At 43.4% G+C, this 15,751-nt stretch overlaps 1 protein-coding gene across 4 annotated transcripts in view; it reads left to right on the plus strand.

Moving 5' to 3' along the window:
• Nucleotides 1–248: 248 nt before the first annotated feature.
• Nucleotides 249–15,751, plus strand: part of MAP4K3 (mitogen-activated protein kinase kinase kinase kinase 3) — a 189,469-nt gene continuing 173,966 nt past the window's right edge. For all 4 annotated transcript variants that reach the window (XM_069583498.1, XM_069583500.1, XM_069583499.1 and 1 more), the window contains exon 1: nt 249–756. In XM_069583498.1, the coding sequence (XP_069439599.1) occupies nt 661–756 (96 nt within the window). In that variant the 5' untranslated portion in view covers nt 249–660. The remainder of the gene's footprint in view (nt 757–15,751) is intronic.

Below are 15,751 nucleotides of genomic sequence, written 5' to 3' on the forward strand. Positions count from 1 at the left end.
TTCAAACTACTACCTGCTCAGGATGGGAGCCTAAGGAGGCGACGTCAAACTTATCGTTGGGGGAATGACAAGCGAATAGGCGCTCCTGTCGGCCTGTGCGCACCCACGGTCCCGGGGGTAGGCGAGCTTTCCTAGCGCGGCCTGGCTGGCGGCAGCCGCACACTGGTCCGCCACCACGGGAAGCCGCGGCCGCTGGGGCCGGTAGGGCCCGGCCACCCGCCCGCGCCGGGCAGGCGCGCGGAGCCGGAGCGCGCAAGGGGCGGGCTGCGCGCGGGGCCGGGGAGCGCTCCCTCCGGGATCGCGGCTGCGCAGTCGGGCGGGAGCCGGGAAAAGGGGAGGAGGGTGGCGGAGCCGGAGTAAGGGGAGGGGGAGGAGCGGCCGAGGCGGAAGCCATGTTGGAGTTTCACCCCGAGCTAGGGGCTGCGAGCGTCCTCCGCTCCGTGTGGGTGTGACCCGGGTTCGGCGCCGCGGCGGGCTGCGGGGGGCGGGGACGGTTAGGCCGGTGGTTGTCGTCCGCGGCGGCGGCCGCAGCGTGGAGCCGGGCAATTGTGACCGCCGGGGGGAGCCGGGGGCCGGCCGCGGCTCCCACTCTCCGTGTGGCCCCCTGAGCGCCCCCCCTCCCCTGGCCGGGAGGGAGGCGGGGGGCACCCGGGGCCCGCCATGAACCCCGGCTTCGATCTGTCCCGCCGGAACCCGCAGGAGGACTTCGAGCTGATTCAGCGCATCGGCAGCGGCACCTACGGCGACGTCTACAAGGTGAGGGCGAGGGGCCGCGCGCCGCCGAGGCCGCGGGGCGCTGACCCGCCGCGGGGAGGGCGGGGGGCGCCGGCGAGCCGGGGCGCCGGAGTCCGCCCTGCCTGTCGGCGCCCGAGAGCTGTGGGGGAGGAGGCGCGGCGGGCGCCCAGGGACTCCGCGGCTGTGCAGCGAACAAAGGGCCAGACGGTTAACCCCGAGACCCCCGCGCCCTTACCTGGATCTGCCCGGGACGCGCGTTTCCCTGGAAGCGCTGATCGGTGGCGGCAGCTCTGCTCTTGACCGCGTTGAGAGGGTCTGCGCGTTTGTTGCTTTGGCAGGGGCAGTGCGACGAGCCGGACGGCAGGGGTTTGGCGTATGTCAAACCTGCGTGCTCCGCACGGACCGGTATGTTCTGCGCTGGGTTGGCGTCTGCTGCCCACCAGGCCCGGCAATGGGCATTACTGTGGGCAGTGTCATCCACCTTTCGTCTCTTAGCATCCGCAGGCCAGTTTCTTTCAATTTTCCAAGTAATGACTTTCTTTTGTAACAGAGATCTGGTTAGCATGACTCCTTTCTCCCTTTCAAAAGAGCAACTTTTTCTCCATCTCAGATTGGATTGTAATGCCTTATTAAACTTATTTCCGTCAGTGACACATAGGATTCAAGTCTCTCTCATTTTTTTTTTTTTTTTAAGTGACTTGAACACTTAGGGGAGGTACTGGTTTGACAAGGTTAGAATTCAAAGTCCATTTGTAGCACAGCATTCCTGTTGTAGAGGGACCACTTCTAAATGTGGGAGATAAATCATGCTCCCTTGGCCAGCTCAACTCTTGGCCTCGCAGAGGCTGCCAAGAGGACGCTCATGCCAAATGTGGCAGCAGTCTTGATTTGGTTGTGTATCTTCTTACTGGTAACTGAAGTGGAACTCCTCGTGTTTCACGTAACACCTGAGGATGCATAGAGAAACTTAAGTTTACTTTGTAAAGTTGAGTCTTCACTTTGTTTTGCCCACGTTTAAGCAGAAGATTTTTACTTTGAGGTCACTTGTAATGCATATGGTAACTTAGGTATGCAACACAATGCAGCCAGTATTCTGCAGGAGTCTTGTTTTGTGAATGAGTCGCTTTCCCTTCCCACTTATCTCACCGCTTTTCTCCATGGACAGCACGGGTGTCTTGTGCATGCCTGCTGTGTATAAGGGCTTCCCAGGTGGCTCAAGTGGTAAAGAACCTGCCAGCCTTTGGAGGAGACATAAGAGATGAGGGTTCAGTCCCTGGTTGGGGAAGATCCCCTGGAGTAGACAAGGGCAATCTACTCCAGTATTTTTCCCTGGAGAATCTCATGAACAGAGGAGCTTGGCGGGCTACAGTCCATGAGGTCCCAAAGAGTTGGACACAACTGAAGAGACTTAGCAGGCTGGCACTGTATATAAGGTACTGTGTGTTTAAGCACTTGGGTTGTAGCACTGAAAGAGGGATGGTCTTCGCAAGTCTTACTTGTTTATGATTTTTGGACAAGAACAACAGTAAACAGCCATTTAAATAACTGTCTTATTGCAGTTTCCTTTTGTGCTGCAGAGAAGAGAGGATTAGGATTAGGGCTAGTAGAGCATGTACATCTCCTCAGGGGAGTCAGAGGCACTGGGGAGAGGGGATTATGCCAGATAGAAGGAGCATGATCTGGGAAGGCTTGGAGGCCCCAAGGGCAGGGTGAGGATTTGAAAGAAGGCCTGTATGGCCTGAGTAGCCAGAGAGGGAGAATGGCCCTAGATTGAGCAGGCCTCTTAATAGGTCCTCCAGGAGGTGGGACTTCTCCCTAGGACAATGAAGGGTCATTGCCGGGTTTAAAGCAGAAGAGTGAATTTAGACTTGGATTTTTACAAGCTTTATCACTGCAGTGTTGAGGGGTGGAGATGGGGGACAGAGGTGAAGAGCAGTTAGGAGGCCACTGTAAGAATAACCATTATGTTGCTGTGTTTGGAATTTGTAGTGATTGTGAAAGTTGAAGTGAGTGAATCCAGGTAACTTAGAGTTGGTTAAGGAAGTCTTGTATTGAGATGAAAAGTTAACTGAAACTTTGCTAATGTGTCAGTCTTAGGTGGCGGTGTGGACAGTAAGTTCTTTATCAGTTCTTTACAAGAATAATTGGCCATGTACTTACTGTGTTTAGAAAAAAAACAGCTGGTAGTTAAGCCACATGATTAAAAAAAAAAAAAATTCAGGCCTGTAATTTCCTCAGGACATCTAAGTGCAGTACAGGTATAAGTTGATTAATTTTGTCATCTGTTTAAAATAATGATAATAGAAGCTAACATTTATAGAGTGTTACTTCCCAGGCACTGCTCTAAGACTTCGTCCTGTATTAACTTACTTAATCTTACAACAACCCGTGGAAGTAGACACTGTTATTAACTCCATTTTGCAGTAGAAGAAACTAAGGCGTGAGGAAGTTGCAGTAACCTGTCAAAGATGGTAAGTGGCCAAGCCAGAATGTGAATCAGTTTGCTTTAGGGACTGCATTCTTAATTCTTAACTTAATACATGGGCAGATCATGTATTATCGAAGTGAAGACACAGAGGCACACAACTTAGTTCAGCAGTTAGTTGCAGCCACACTCTGAGTCAGAGAGGATCTTTAAGTAGTAGTTAGTATACCTAAGTCCTGCTGTGCAGCCAGGCCTCACTGTTTTTGTAGAGTCTGCCAAGTGGACATCAGATAATAGATGCTTGATCCCTACCTGCCAGACTCTTCTAGTACCAGGGACCCAAAACGGAGAAACTGTGTGGTTTTTGGCATCATATCCCCGGTTTGCTGAACAACCCAAAGCTTAAACTATTTGTATTTTTGTCTATCCATAATCATGTTCATGCTGTAAAGATAACAGATTGTTTTTTTGATATTTGTTTTGCTCTTTTGACTTTCCTTGTTTATGCAAATTGTGTTAATTAGAGAGGAGTGCCTTAAAGGATTTTTTTTCAAAAGTTAGTAGTTTGCTTCCTAATTTATCAGTGTTTAGGTGCTAAAATGGAATGATCCGATTAAGTAAATAAGTTAGAGGCCTGATTATGTACAGTCATTCTTAGAGGGTTGGTATTTTAAGGGATTTTTGTTTTGAAGGCTATATCCTATGCAATGTAATAATATGCTTATTATATTTAAGGTGGTGTGTTTTGGTTAAAAAGTATTGAGCTAGGATGTGGAAGTGGAGAAGGAAATGGTACCCCACTCCAGAATGCTTGCCTAGAGAATCCTTTGGACAGAGGAGCCAGGTGGGCTGCTGTCTGTGGCGTCGCACAGAGTCGAACACAACTGAGGTGACTTGGCGTGCATGCATGCCTTGGAGGAAATGGCAACCCACTCCAGTATTCTTGCCTGGAGAATCCCAGGGACAGAGGAGCCTGGTGGGCTGCCATCTGTGGGGTCGCACAAAGTCGGACACGACTGACGTGACTTAGCAGCAGCAGCAGGATGTGAAAGAGCTGGAATTTATTAGCTCTGTAGCCTTGTAAAATCATTTAGCCTCTCAGAGCTGTTTTGGTTTGAAGGTATTATTACCATCTTGTGCCCTTCTGTTTGTGGTGTTAAATGACTTATGTCAGTCAACAAGTTTTAATTTTTTTTAAGACCAAAAAAATACAGATAATACATTTCCTCTGCACTGTCTTGGGCGTCCCAGGTGATGCTAGTAGTAAAGAACCCCCCTACCAGTGCAGGTAGATGTAAGAGACACAGGTTTGATACCTGGGTCAGGAGGATCCCCTGGAGGAGGGCATGGCAACCCATTCCAATATTCTTGCCTGGAGAATCCCATGGACAGAGGAGCCTGGCTCCCCTATGACTGCAGTCCATAGGGTTGCACAGAGTCAGACACGAGTGAAGCGACTTAGCATGCACTGCGCTGTCTTAAAGTACATGAACATATAATTTAAAAAGAACAGCCATAATGCTTTTAAATGTCTTGTAACTCTGGACTTTATCTGTCAGATGAAGTATCTGTAGCAGGAGTTACCTAGGGACCTGTGAGTTGACAGCCAAAAGGGGCTCTTTGATTGAGCCTCAGGAGGCCCATGAAATCCTCTGAAATTAATAGACTTAACATTGTATGTTTGTGTGTTTTTCTGGAGAGATGGCTTTTGGTGTTATTACATTTTCAAAGAGGTCCATGATCCTAAGAAAGAAAAGACTGGAGAGCTGTAGGTTTGTCATTTGAAAGTGATTTCTTGGAGAGATTAGGTAGTTATATACCATATCACGTTACCAACATTTGTTGGTAATCATTAATATGATTTCCACATGCATTATGCTATTTTTCTCAGGCAGTTTTCCTGTTTAATTTGTATTTTTACTACCCTTAGAGTCTTTGTGTCCAGATGTTTTTCTAGATTTACAGCTAGAGAGAAGAGACTAAAGCTGGAGATAGGGTAAGGCAAGGTGAATTTGAGGCACCGGTTTTCATGTGTTCTAAGAGAGCATCTCGGTTGGTTCAGTGGCTTTGGCCTGGTCCCTGTGGACACTCCCAGATGCCACCAGCTTGTACCTTCTCCTGAGTTCTAGCTCCTTATCTCCAGCTGACCTCTTCACAGACTACATCTTTCTCCAAAGGTGCCTCTAGCCCTCTTTTGTCAGATGCTACAGTATGTCCCAACTCAGTTGGTAAGTCTTGAAGCCTTAGCATCATGTGTGTCTTCAGACTGGACTTCATAGGTGTTTTCCAAAGTGTGACCAGGATGCTCCAAGGAAAGCAGTACTACGAGTTATGCCAAAGACCAGGAAGTCCTACGGTAAACAAACCTGGTAAACAATGCTTAAGCCAGCAAACTCCAGACTTACTTAACGCTGGGATTCTTCTCTGTAATTCGAGTTGCTTATCCTTAGAACTAGTGTCTTGTAGAACATGCTTTGGAAATGTTGATACTGATTTTATCTATGTGTGTTGGGAAGTCGTTCCCTCTGGAGCAGAGGCTGTAGAGAGGCTGCGCTCCAGGGTAGCTTTCATGCGATGATCTGTGTAGAGAGTCTCTGAAAGCTGACGGGAGAAGAACTGAAGACGGGATAGTGCAATCAGGAAATTAATTTGTATGTTCAGGTGTTCAGTGGATTGTATGTCAGCTTGTTTGTAACTCTGCAATCTTTCAGGCATTCCAGTAATACCGTCAGACACTCTTTCACTGTAGTCAGGATTTGTAAGAACTTTTGTGGGAAACTCAGTTAAGACGTGAAGACCTTTAACATTTAGGAAAGAACAGCTGAAAGAAAATAAAACATGAGTATCTAGGGCTATGCCCATCTTTTTTACTTTGATGGAGAAAGTCGAGAGGGACCAGAGGAAGAAGTCTTAAACTTCAGAAAGATAGAGTGAGATAAATCAATGTTGAGTTTTCTCACTTCAGTACTTATTTGAGGTGGAAAGTGACAGTGGAGCAGATTGTTGAATAATTTCGGTAGATACAAACAGGTTATCTGATTTTGTTAGGCTCTGATTCCCTAAAGAGGTACTTACCTCCAGAATTCAAAAGTACATCTAATTGTTTCGTATTGAGAATGAATAATTAGTCATTCTCTCATGAGAGTCCATTTAACACTTGCCCCACATTGAATAGCTGTAATATGAAAGGAAAGGTTCTAGGAACTGTGTGTATAATAGTGAAAAGGATAAGACTTGGTACTTTATGTACAGGGGCATAAAATGTGAGCCTACTTTTAGCTGTCATAATTTGAGATCAAAACCGTGTTGATTTCCCCTTTTCTAGCACATTAAATCTCTTACTGGCAGAGAGATTGTCCTGACACTTCATAAACTGGACAACCAACCTCTCTATAGCACAGCATAGTGATTTAAGAGTAGTTTCTGGAGTCAGACTACCTGGTTTCACCACCCACTAGCCAATTACCTAATCTTCCTCTCTGTCCCTCAGTTTCCTCAGTTGTAAAATGGAGATGTGTGAAAAAACTATTCGGGACAGTGTGTGTGCGTGCATGTGCATCTGCACGTGCGTGTCTGTTGCTCCAGTTCAGCTCAGTTCAGTCGCTCAGTCGTGTCCGACTCTTTGCGACCCCATGAATCGCACCACATCAGGCCTCCCTGTCCATCACCAACTCCGGAGTTCACTCAGACTCACATCCATCAGGTCGGTGATGCCATCCAGCCATCTCATCCTCTGTCGTCCCCTTCTCCTCCTGCCCCCAATCCCTCCCAGCATCAGAGTCTTTTCCAATGAGTCAGTTGTTCGCATGAGGTGGCCAAAGTACTGGAGTTTCAGCTTTAGCATCGTTCCTTCCAAAGAACACCCAGGACTGATCTCCTTTAGAATGGACTGGTTGGATCTCCTTGCAGTCCAAGGTGCTTAGTCATGTCCAGTTCTTTGTGACTCCCATGGACTGTAGCCCGCCAGGCTCCTCTGTCCATGGAGTTTTCCCAGGCAAGAACCCTGGAGTTGGTTGCCATTTCCTCCTCCAGGGGATCATCCCAACCCAGGGATAGAACCTGGGTCTCCTGCAGGGCAAGTAGATTCTTTCAGTTCAGTTCAGTTGCTCAGTCGTGTCCAACTCTTTGTGACCCCACGGACTGCAGCATGCCAGGTTTCCCTGTCTATCACCAACTCCCAGAGCCTACTCAAACTCATGTCCATCGCATCAGTGATGCCATCCAACCATCTCATCCTGTCGTCCCCATCTCCTCCCACCTTCAATCTTTTCCAGCATTAGGGTCTTTTCCAATGAGTCATTCTTCCCATCAGGTGGCCAAAGTATTGGAAGTTCAGCTTCAGCATCAGTCCTTCCAGTGAATATTCAGGACTGATTTCCTTTAGGATGGACTGGTTGGATCTCCTTGCAGCCCAGGGGACTCTCAAGAGTGTTCTCCAACACCACAGTTCAAAAGCATCAATTCTTCGGTGCTCAGCTTTCTTTATAGTCTAATTCTCACATACATACATGACCACTGGAAAAACCATAGCTTTGACTAGTTAGACCTTTGTTGGCAAAGTAATGTCTCTGCTTTTGAATATGCTGTCTAGGTTGGTCATAGCTTTTCTTCCAAGGAGCAAGCGTCTTTTAATTTCATAGCTGCAGTCACCATCTGCAGTGATTTTGGAGCCCCCCCAAAAAATAAAGTCTCCCACTGTTTCCATTGTTTCCCCATCTATTTGCCATGAAGTGATGGGACCGGATGCCATGATCTTAGTTTCTGAATATTGAGTTTTAAGGCAGCTTTTTCACTCTCCTCTTTTACTTACATCAAGAGGGAAGGGTAGTGTCATCTGTGTATCTGAGGTTATTGGTATTTCTCCTGGCAATTTTGATTCTAGCTTGTGTTTCATCCAGCCAGGCATTTCGCATGATGTACTCTGCATATAAGTTAAATAAGCAGGGTGACAATATATAGCCTTAACATACTCCTGTCCTGATTTGGAACCAGTCTGTTGTTCCATGTTCGTTTTAGTTAGAACCCCATGAACAGTATGAAAAGGTAGATTCTTTACCGTCTGAGCTACCAGGGAAGCCCCATTTGGGACAGGGCCTGTCACCTAATACTCAGTACTGGTTCGTTGTCAGTCATAATATTTATTATTGTATTTTGCTGTTTCCCCTGCTGCTGTCTTCTTAACCTGCTCTGCTCCTCCTGCTGCTGCCTCAGTGGCTTTGCACTTGCTGTCTGTGCTTGAAAATTCCCCTCCCCCAGTATCTGTATGGTTTGCCTCTTCATTCCCCTCAGATGTCAGCTCAAATGTTACCTTTTAATGTGTCCATTCCTTACGATCCTATAAAAAACAACTCCTCCGCACTTCTGTCTTTACCCAGAATGTGTCCAGATTTTGTAGGGCCTGAATTTTATACAGTTACTTGGGTACCTTCAGTGAGGAAGCAAATACATTAGAATAAAATGTTTGCTGTGAAAGTGAGTATTTAGAATTAGAAAAGGTGTCCCAGCAAATGCGGTAACCTTAGAGGCAGGTCCCTCTCTTCTGAGGGCTCGTCAGGCATTTAAGCAGAGATGCTTCCGGGTGCCACCCACCCTGCCTCTCCTCCCCAGCAACACCCTCCACGTCCCAGTAGCTCTCAGCACTCTTAGAGGCCCAGGAGAGTGAGGAGGCCTGAACTTTTAAGTTTTATTAGCTTTATAAAAAGATTCAGCTCTGCTTCTTACTCTCCCTAATTCTCACTGTGGCACGCGTCACCTTATATTTATTTGCTTATTGCCCTCCTCCCTGCACCAGAGTGTAAGCCCAAGAAGCTGGTGGTTTAGTTTTGTCCACGGCTGTATCCCCAGAACGTAGAAAAGTGCCTAACATGTATTAGACTCACAGTAAATATTTGTGGAATGAATGAATGAACCGGCATGAGAGAAACCATGTGCTACTACCTAAGTTTAGAGGAAGGGAGAACATTATTTCTGGTTTGGAGAAATCACAGCAGGTTTTAAAGTGGAGATGATATCAGGCTTGACCTACAGTTGTGGCCACAGTGGGTACAGACTGAATTAAACATTATGGATTATTATTAGGACCAAGGTAAATCAATAGGCTTAATGTATCTTTTGCACAATAAGCAGTGTTCATAGCTTACATGCATGTAAGAATACTCTTGTCATTTTAAACTAAAGAAATTTAGTAACTAGTAAAAAAAAAATATGTAGCTGTTACATACTGGTTTTTGTGTTTTGAATATATGGTTAAGTTGGACTTCAAATCAGGAAGAGGACTTTGTTCACCAGTACCAAAAGGTCTTAGATTTGAGAGATGAGCTCATGTTTGTTTTAGCTTTGTTTTTACAGTTCTTTTTTGGTGGAGGTGCAGCTGGAAGATGCCATGTTTCATTTCCAGCTGCCTTGACCTGAGGTTATAGGTTTGGATTCTTCATGTGACAATGTGTTGCCTCCTTTAATCCTAAAAATCTGTTGGAAAAATTTTAGATGTGACCGTAAATTTAGGTACGTCCAAATAAGACATATATTTAGTTTGTTTAAGATCATCTTAAAAACTTGAGATGGTAAGAAAGTCCTTTTGTATAAATCATCCACCTTCTGTTCAAAGAATCTTTCCTTCATTACCTATAAAATGCAAACTTCTTAAAAAAATTGAAGTATAGTTTCTGTGTAATATATAAATTACAATGTAGTGATCCACAATTTAGAAAGATTATGTGCCGCGGATAGTTTAAATCTCACCTTCGAGACATTGTCCTTTTTGCCTCTGGCCCCTTAGGAAGAGAAAGTTTAGATTGGAGGAGACAGGGAGAGAGGAGGGAATGGTAGATGCTTTCCAGATGAGGAGTGACTGTATGACTATAGGAGTAAAGGTTTAGAGACTAAAAGGGAGGATTGACTAACATGGAAGACCCATGTGCAGGAGCATGGAGAAGTAAAATTTGCTAGGTAAGGCAGGACCAATTTATAAACTTCTTGGAAGCCAGGTAAAATTGTGTATATAGGGAGTGACAGGATGTCACAAGAATACAGGAGTGGGTTGCCATGTCCTTCTCCAGTGCATGCATGCTAAGTCGCTTCAGTTCCTCTGTCCACAGGATTCTCCAGGCAAGAGTACCGGAGTGGGTAGCCATTCCCTTCTCCCTCATTCAGCCTATTGGAATATTTTGTTTTGGTTGACATGTAAAGGAAATCTGGTCTCTGGCACATATTTTTTTGGAAAAGGAAAATATTTTTTTAGCCTTTTCAGATAATTGTGGGTATTTTCCTCTGATACTTCTCTACAACTTGACAATTGCTGCTGCTGCTAAGTCGCTTCAGTTGTGTCCGACTCTGTGTGACCCCATAGATGGCAGCCCACCAGGCTCCCCCGTCCCTGGGATTCTCCAGGCAAGAACACTGGAGTCGGGTGCCATTTCCTTCTCCAATGCAGGAAAGTGAAAAGTGAAAGTGAACTCGCTCAGTCGTGTCCAACTCTTAGCGACCCCATGGACTGCAGCCTACCAGGCTCCTCCGTCCATAGGATTTTCCAGGCAAGAGTACTGGAGTGGGGTGCCATTGCCTTCTCCGACAACTTGACAATTAAAAGTTAGTTATAAAGTAGAATCTAAGACCTACTGTTATGGTAAAACACTTAATTGTTAGTCTCTCTTGAATTTTAAACATCATTTTTACCCATGTATGTTTTTTTTTTAACATCATGCATTGTTCACTGAAAAATATGGATTCACAACATTATCCAGACCTTCCCAAGGTTGCCACCTTTCATTACACAGTACCACAAATCATCACTCATCTCATCAGAAAAGTCTTAAAGTATCAATGGTAGATACAAGTTTTCCAAGACTCAGGTTTCTATTTGAAAGTGCCAAATGCATCCCCTGCAACAAACTGTTGGTTTTTTCATTGAACTGACAAATTCATTTTGTTCATGTTCAAGAAAATGTCAGATATCTAGACACGAATAATCACAGTTAGTCAGTGGGTCTCTGAAGTAAAAACAGTGTACTGTGGAAAAAGTGGCTAGGCCAGTTTGCAGCTCAGTCACCACTGCTGTTCTTTGAGATGATAACCAGTGTACTTGGAATGTAGAAGTGTTTTATGCATTTCATCAAATAGAATATTAAAATAATAAGTGTTTAAGGGTGAAGATTTAATAAAATTAATAATGATGCTTCCACAAGGGCCTTCTTAAGTGAAACTGGTTTGTTTTTTCCCAGTGAGTGCGCAGCAGCGAAGAATACGGTTGTCTGCTATACATTGTGGGGCTGCTGCCTTGATTTGTGCTAAGGCACGGGTAGTTTTGGGCTTCCCTGGTGGCTCAGATGGTAAAGAATCCTCCTGCAATGCCTGGGTCGGGAAGATCCTCTAGAGAAGGGAATGGCAACCCACTCCAGTATGCTTGCCTAGAGAATTCCATGGACAGAGGAGCCTGGCGGGCTACAGTCTGTGGGATCATCAAGAGTCAGACAAGACTGAACAACTAACACTTCACCGGCAGTTTTACCATGACTGCTTTTGTATGGTTAGTACAAGTGTCAACGCAGTGAAAGGTGGCCAATAGCGTTTCAGTATTATTATGAAAATAGCTTTGACTTTTCAGATTCTCAGAAAGAGCTCCCAGGGACCTCCAGGGATTCACAGAACTGTACTAGAGAGCTATATAGAGATCTAAGAGGAAGGTCAATGGGAATGGGTCAGAGAAGGCAAACAGAAGTGAAGAATGGAAAGGAAGAACAGATAGATGAAAAGCATCTTGGAGAGAAATTTGACAGGGCTTTGTGGAGAAGTACAGGGATGGAGAGAGATGATTCAGAGAGGACTTAATTTTAAGCCTCGTTGAGAAGCATGTAATAGGTGCTTTATAAATACTTGTTTAAATCAGTTAATGGGAGAATGGCATCAGTTACAGAGACAGTGAAGTTGAGAAGGGGAGCTGACAGTGTGAATACTCTATTAGAAAATAGGTATCTGTGAGGTTTTCTTTTTCACCCCTTATTTTCTGGCTGTGGTTACTCTATAAAGAAACAGGAATAATAAAGACTTCCCTTCATTTTTCTGTGCAGAATAACGATTGTTTAGCAGTGTCTTACGACAAATGAGGCTGATAAGGGCCAGAACCTTTCTCCCAGCTTACTAAGGGATTAACAGGAGGAGATGCAAAATGTGTCCTATTGAAGAAAAATGCTGCAGATTTGGAGGATAATTGATGTAAGGAATTAGTGAATGGAGCAGTAGAATATGAGCTAGATATTTTTATTCTGGTATAAATTTGAAAAGTTTTTTGTATTTTGATTATAATGTACATTTTTTAAAAGCAAAAAATAGACAATAAGAAAACTCTAAGAAAATTAAAATGATTGATAAGCTTACTCCCAAGAGATGAATATTCTTAGTATTTTGATGTTTCTTTGTAGACAGATATTTTATAAAACTTGTATGCTATTGCATATTTTTAAAATTAATTATGGCTTACTTAGAGTGAAATGCTTAGACCTTAAATGTTTCAGTTAGAGGAGTTTAGACATATATAGTTCTGCAACCCATGCCTTTATTAAGGTAGATGGTTTCCTTAACCTCAGAAAATTCTCCTGTGTCCCTTCTCAATCATGCAGCACTGCCCCCCTCAACCATTCCACTCCTGTTCTAATTTCTGTCACTATGGAAGCTCTTCTAGAATGTGATATAAGTGAATCCCAAATGGTTACCTTGGCACCTTTGATAAGTACTGTCAATCAGTTGACAGTACGTGTGGTATTCTGCACTTTGTCTTGTCCCATTGAGCTGTTTGGCTATATTTTCAACAATACCTCAATCTTGCTTGTGCGTATGTGCATTCTCCAGGCAAGAATACTGGAGTGGGTTGCCATGCCCTACTCCTGGAGAATCTTCCCCACGCAGGGATCGAACCCAGGTCTTGCGTATCTTCCGCATTGCAGGCGGATTCTTTACCCGTTGAGCCACCTGGGGGCTTACTGTAGCTTTATAGAAAGTCTTGAAATCAAGTAGTGAGATCTTCCCAGGTGATGCTAGTGCTAAAGAACCTGCCTGCCAGTGCCGGAGATGAAAGAGACGCATGTTTGATCCCTGGGTCCAGAAGATCCCCTGGAGGAGGGCATGGCAACCCACCCCACTGTTCTTGCCTGGAGAATCCCATGGACAGAGGAGCCTGGCGGGGTACAGTCCATAAGGTCACCAAGAGTTGGACATGACTAAAACGGCTTAGCGTGCACTCACACGGTGAGTCCTTCAACTTTATCCCCGCCTTTCAAAATTGTTTTATGTATTCTAGGTCCTTTATTTTTACCATGCAGATTTTAGAGTCAGCATTTCAGTGATATGAAAAAGGCTTCTGAGATTTTAACTTTTTATTTTGAAGTGATTAAAAACTCACAGGAAGTGGCAAAAAAAAAAAAAAAAGGACGAGATCACCTGGACCCGATACCCAGCTTCCCCCAGTGTTGATACTTTTGCCCAACTATAGTGCATTATCAAAACCAGGAAGATTGATTGACACAATGTAATTAACTGGACCTTAGTAAATTTCACCCCTTTTTGCATGCACTCATTTTTTCATATCTGTGTGCATAATTCTGTGACATTTTATCCCATATGTAACCTACTGGGATTTTATTGGGATTACGTGGAATCTGCAGTTCGGTTTGTGGAAAATTGAGATCTTAACAGTACTGAGCCTTGTGATCTGTGAATGTGCTATCTCTCTCCATTCATTTAGCTCTCCTTTAACTTATTAATGTTTGCCTTTTCTTCTTCTTTATAAATTTCATCATTTGCTTCCTCTGCTAATATAGTAAAAGATAGCTATTACATAATATTTCTTCATGGTGGTACAGTATTTGTAATGTGAGCCACAGTTTCAGTTTTTATTAAAATCTTCACTGTACTAGTGGTGTCTGACTTCCTTTGATTTAACCTTGAACATTTTTAGCCCTGAGCATATGGACTCTTATTAAAATTGGCAAAATGAAAACAGGGGAAATGAATTTTAAAAGCTGTCCACTTCAACTATATTATCTAAAGATTAAAACAAACTCCTTAGAGCTTTATGTTTGAGATGCATTGGTGCATATTTTGCAAAATTAATATTTTGTGCTTATTAAAGGAAAATAAAAGTTTGCTTCATCCTTAAGAGAAAAACAAACAACACTGTGCTTTATTGTTTAGAAAATCCTAAAGAATTCTTTCTGATCTTGAGCTTATAATCTGATTAAGGAAACAAATTATGACTAAAATGTATATGTGCTGCTGAAGCGAGCACAAAGGTATGCCTAAAATGGAACATCTGAGGAACATTTCTAAAGCGGTATTTGAACAATTAAAAGAGCAATAACATGTTTTATATACTATAGAAAATTCAATTTAAGGGAAAGGTGAGTTGGTGTTAATTTAGTAAGGACTTCCAGGAAGAATGAATCTGACCTGGGAGTCAAAGAAATAATTAAGTTTTCATTTATAGAGAGAAAACTTTTCATTTGTGAGTGAAGCCATTCCAAAGGAGTAGGTATATCTAAACATTATAACTGTGGGACCTAAGTGAGCAAAGAGGTAATAGACATTCTGACTAAAGTGAGGGTTCATATTTTGAGATGTGATAGATAATGTTTCAGATATCCAAGATAAAGACAAAGAAATGCTCGGAAAATGTGCTACTCATTTGAACTGCAGTATATTTTCCAAATTCGTTAGGGCCAGTCTTGTCTTTTTAACCTTCTTAGGTCACTACTGGATGAGTTTTATTTCCTTCCTTTTCCCTCTGTTGGGCTAAAAGTTATTTTTATACATTTTATTTTTATACTCCTGGTTTAAAATTTCAACATGGGTAATAAGGTTAAAGCATCTTTATTCTCTTTCTGGTCAGTACATGGACTTGAGAATGATTCGACTCAGTTCCCACCTTTCTGTTCTGTGTTGTCTGTTAGTTTGGTTCTACCCTGCTTTTTTTGTCTTGAGTGTTTACTATCATTGCTCTATACATACAGTGCTATTTTGCGTTCAGCCATATGGTTTTCAGTTTCTTTGCTCACTGTTGTTTCCTGGCATCTTACGGTGTCTCTCTGGCTTCAGTTTTCTTCTTCCTGTTTAGCATTATTTGGTAGATTATCATTCCTCCCTCCCCCTCTCCCTTCGACTGTGTAAAGGTAAAACTCAGTCTCTTTTTTTCAATAAATGTCTCTATTTTTGTCTTAACTTTTATAATGTAGTGTAGTATAACTAAGTTAACAATTACTTTCTCTCAGAGCTCTGAAGATATTCTGTTGTTGATAAGAAGTCTGTTGTCCATTTGTTGTTCCTTGTAGCTTGCTAATCAGTGTTTTCTTTCTAATTGATTTTAAGATTTTTTTTCTTTGACTCTGGTGTTACGTTGATGTTTCTAGATGGGGATTTAAATAAAAATATTTGTTTCTGGAAAATTCTAAGCTGGCACATCTTTGACGATTATTTTTTTCCTATCAGTTTTTTCTTTACAACTGTTGTGTCCTTTTCTTTGTATTTCGTCACATGGCATAACATCATGATTTTTCAGCTCTGTATTCTGTCTTATAGTATGGTTCATACCTTCAGTATCTTTGA

This window comes from Ovis canadensis, chromosome 3, assembly GCF_042477335.2.
Source record: "Ovis canadensis isolate MfBH-ARS-UI-01 breed Bighorn chromosome 3, ARS-UI_OviCan_v2, whole genome shotgun sequence".
Lineage (NCBI taxonomy): Eukaryota > Metazoa > Chordata > Mammalia > Artiodactyla > Bovidae > Ovis > Ovis canadensis.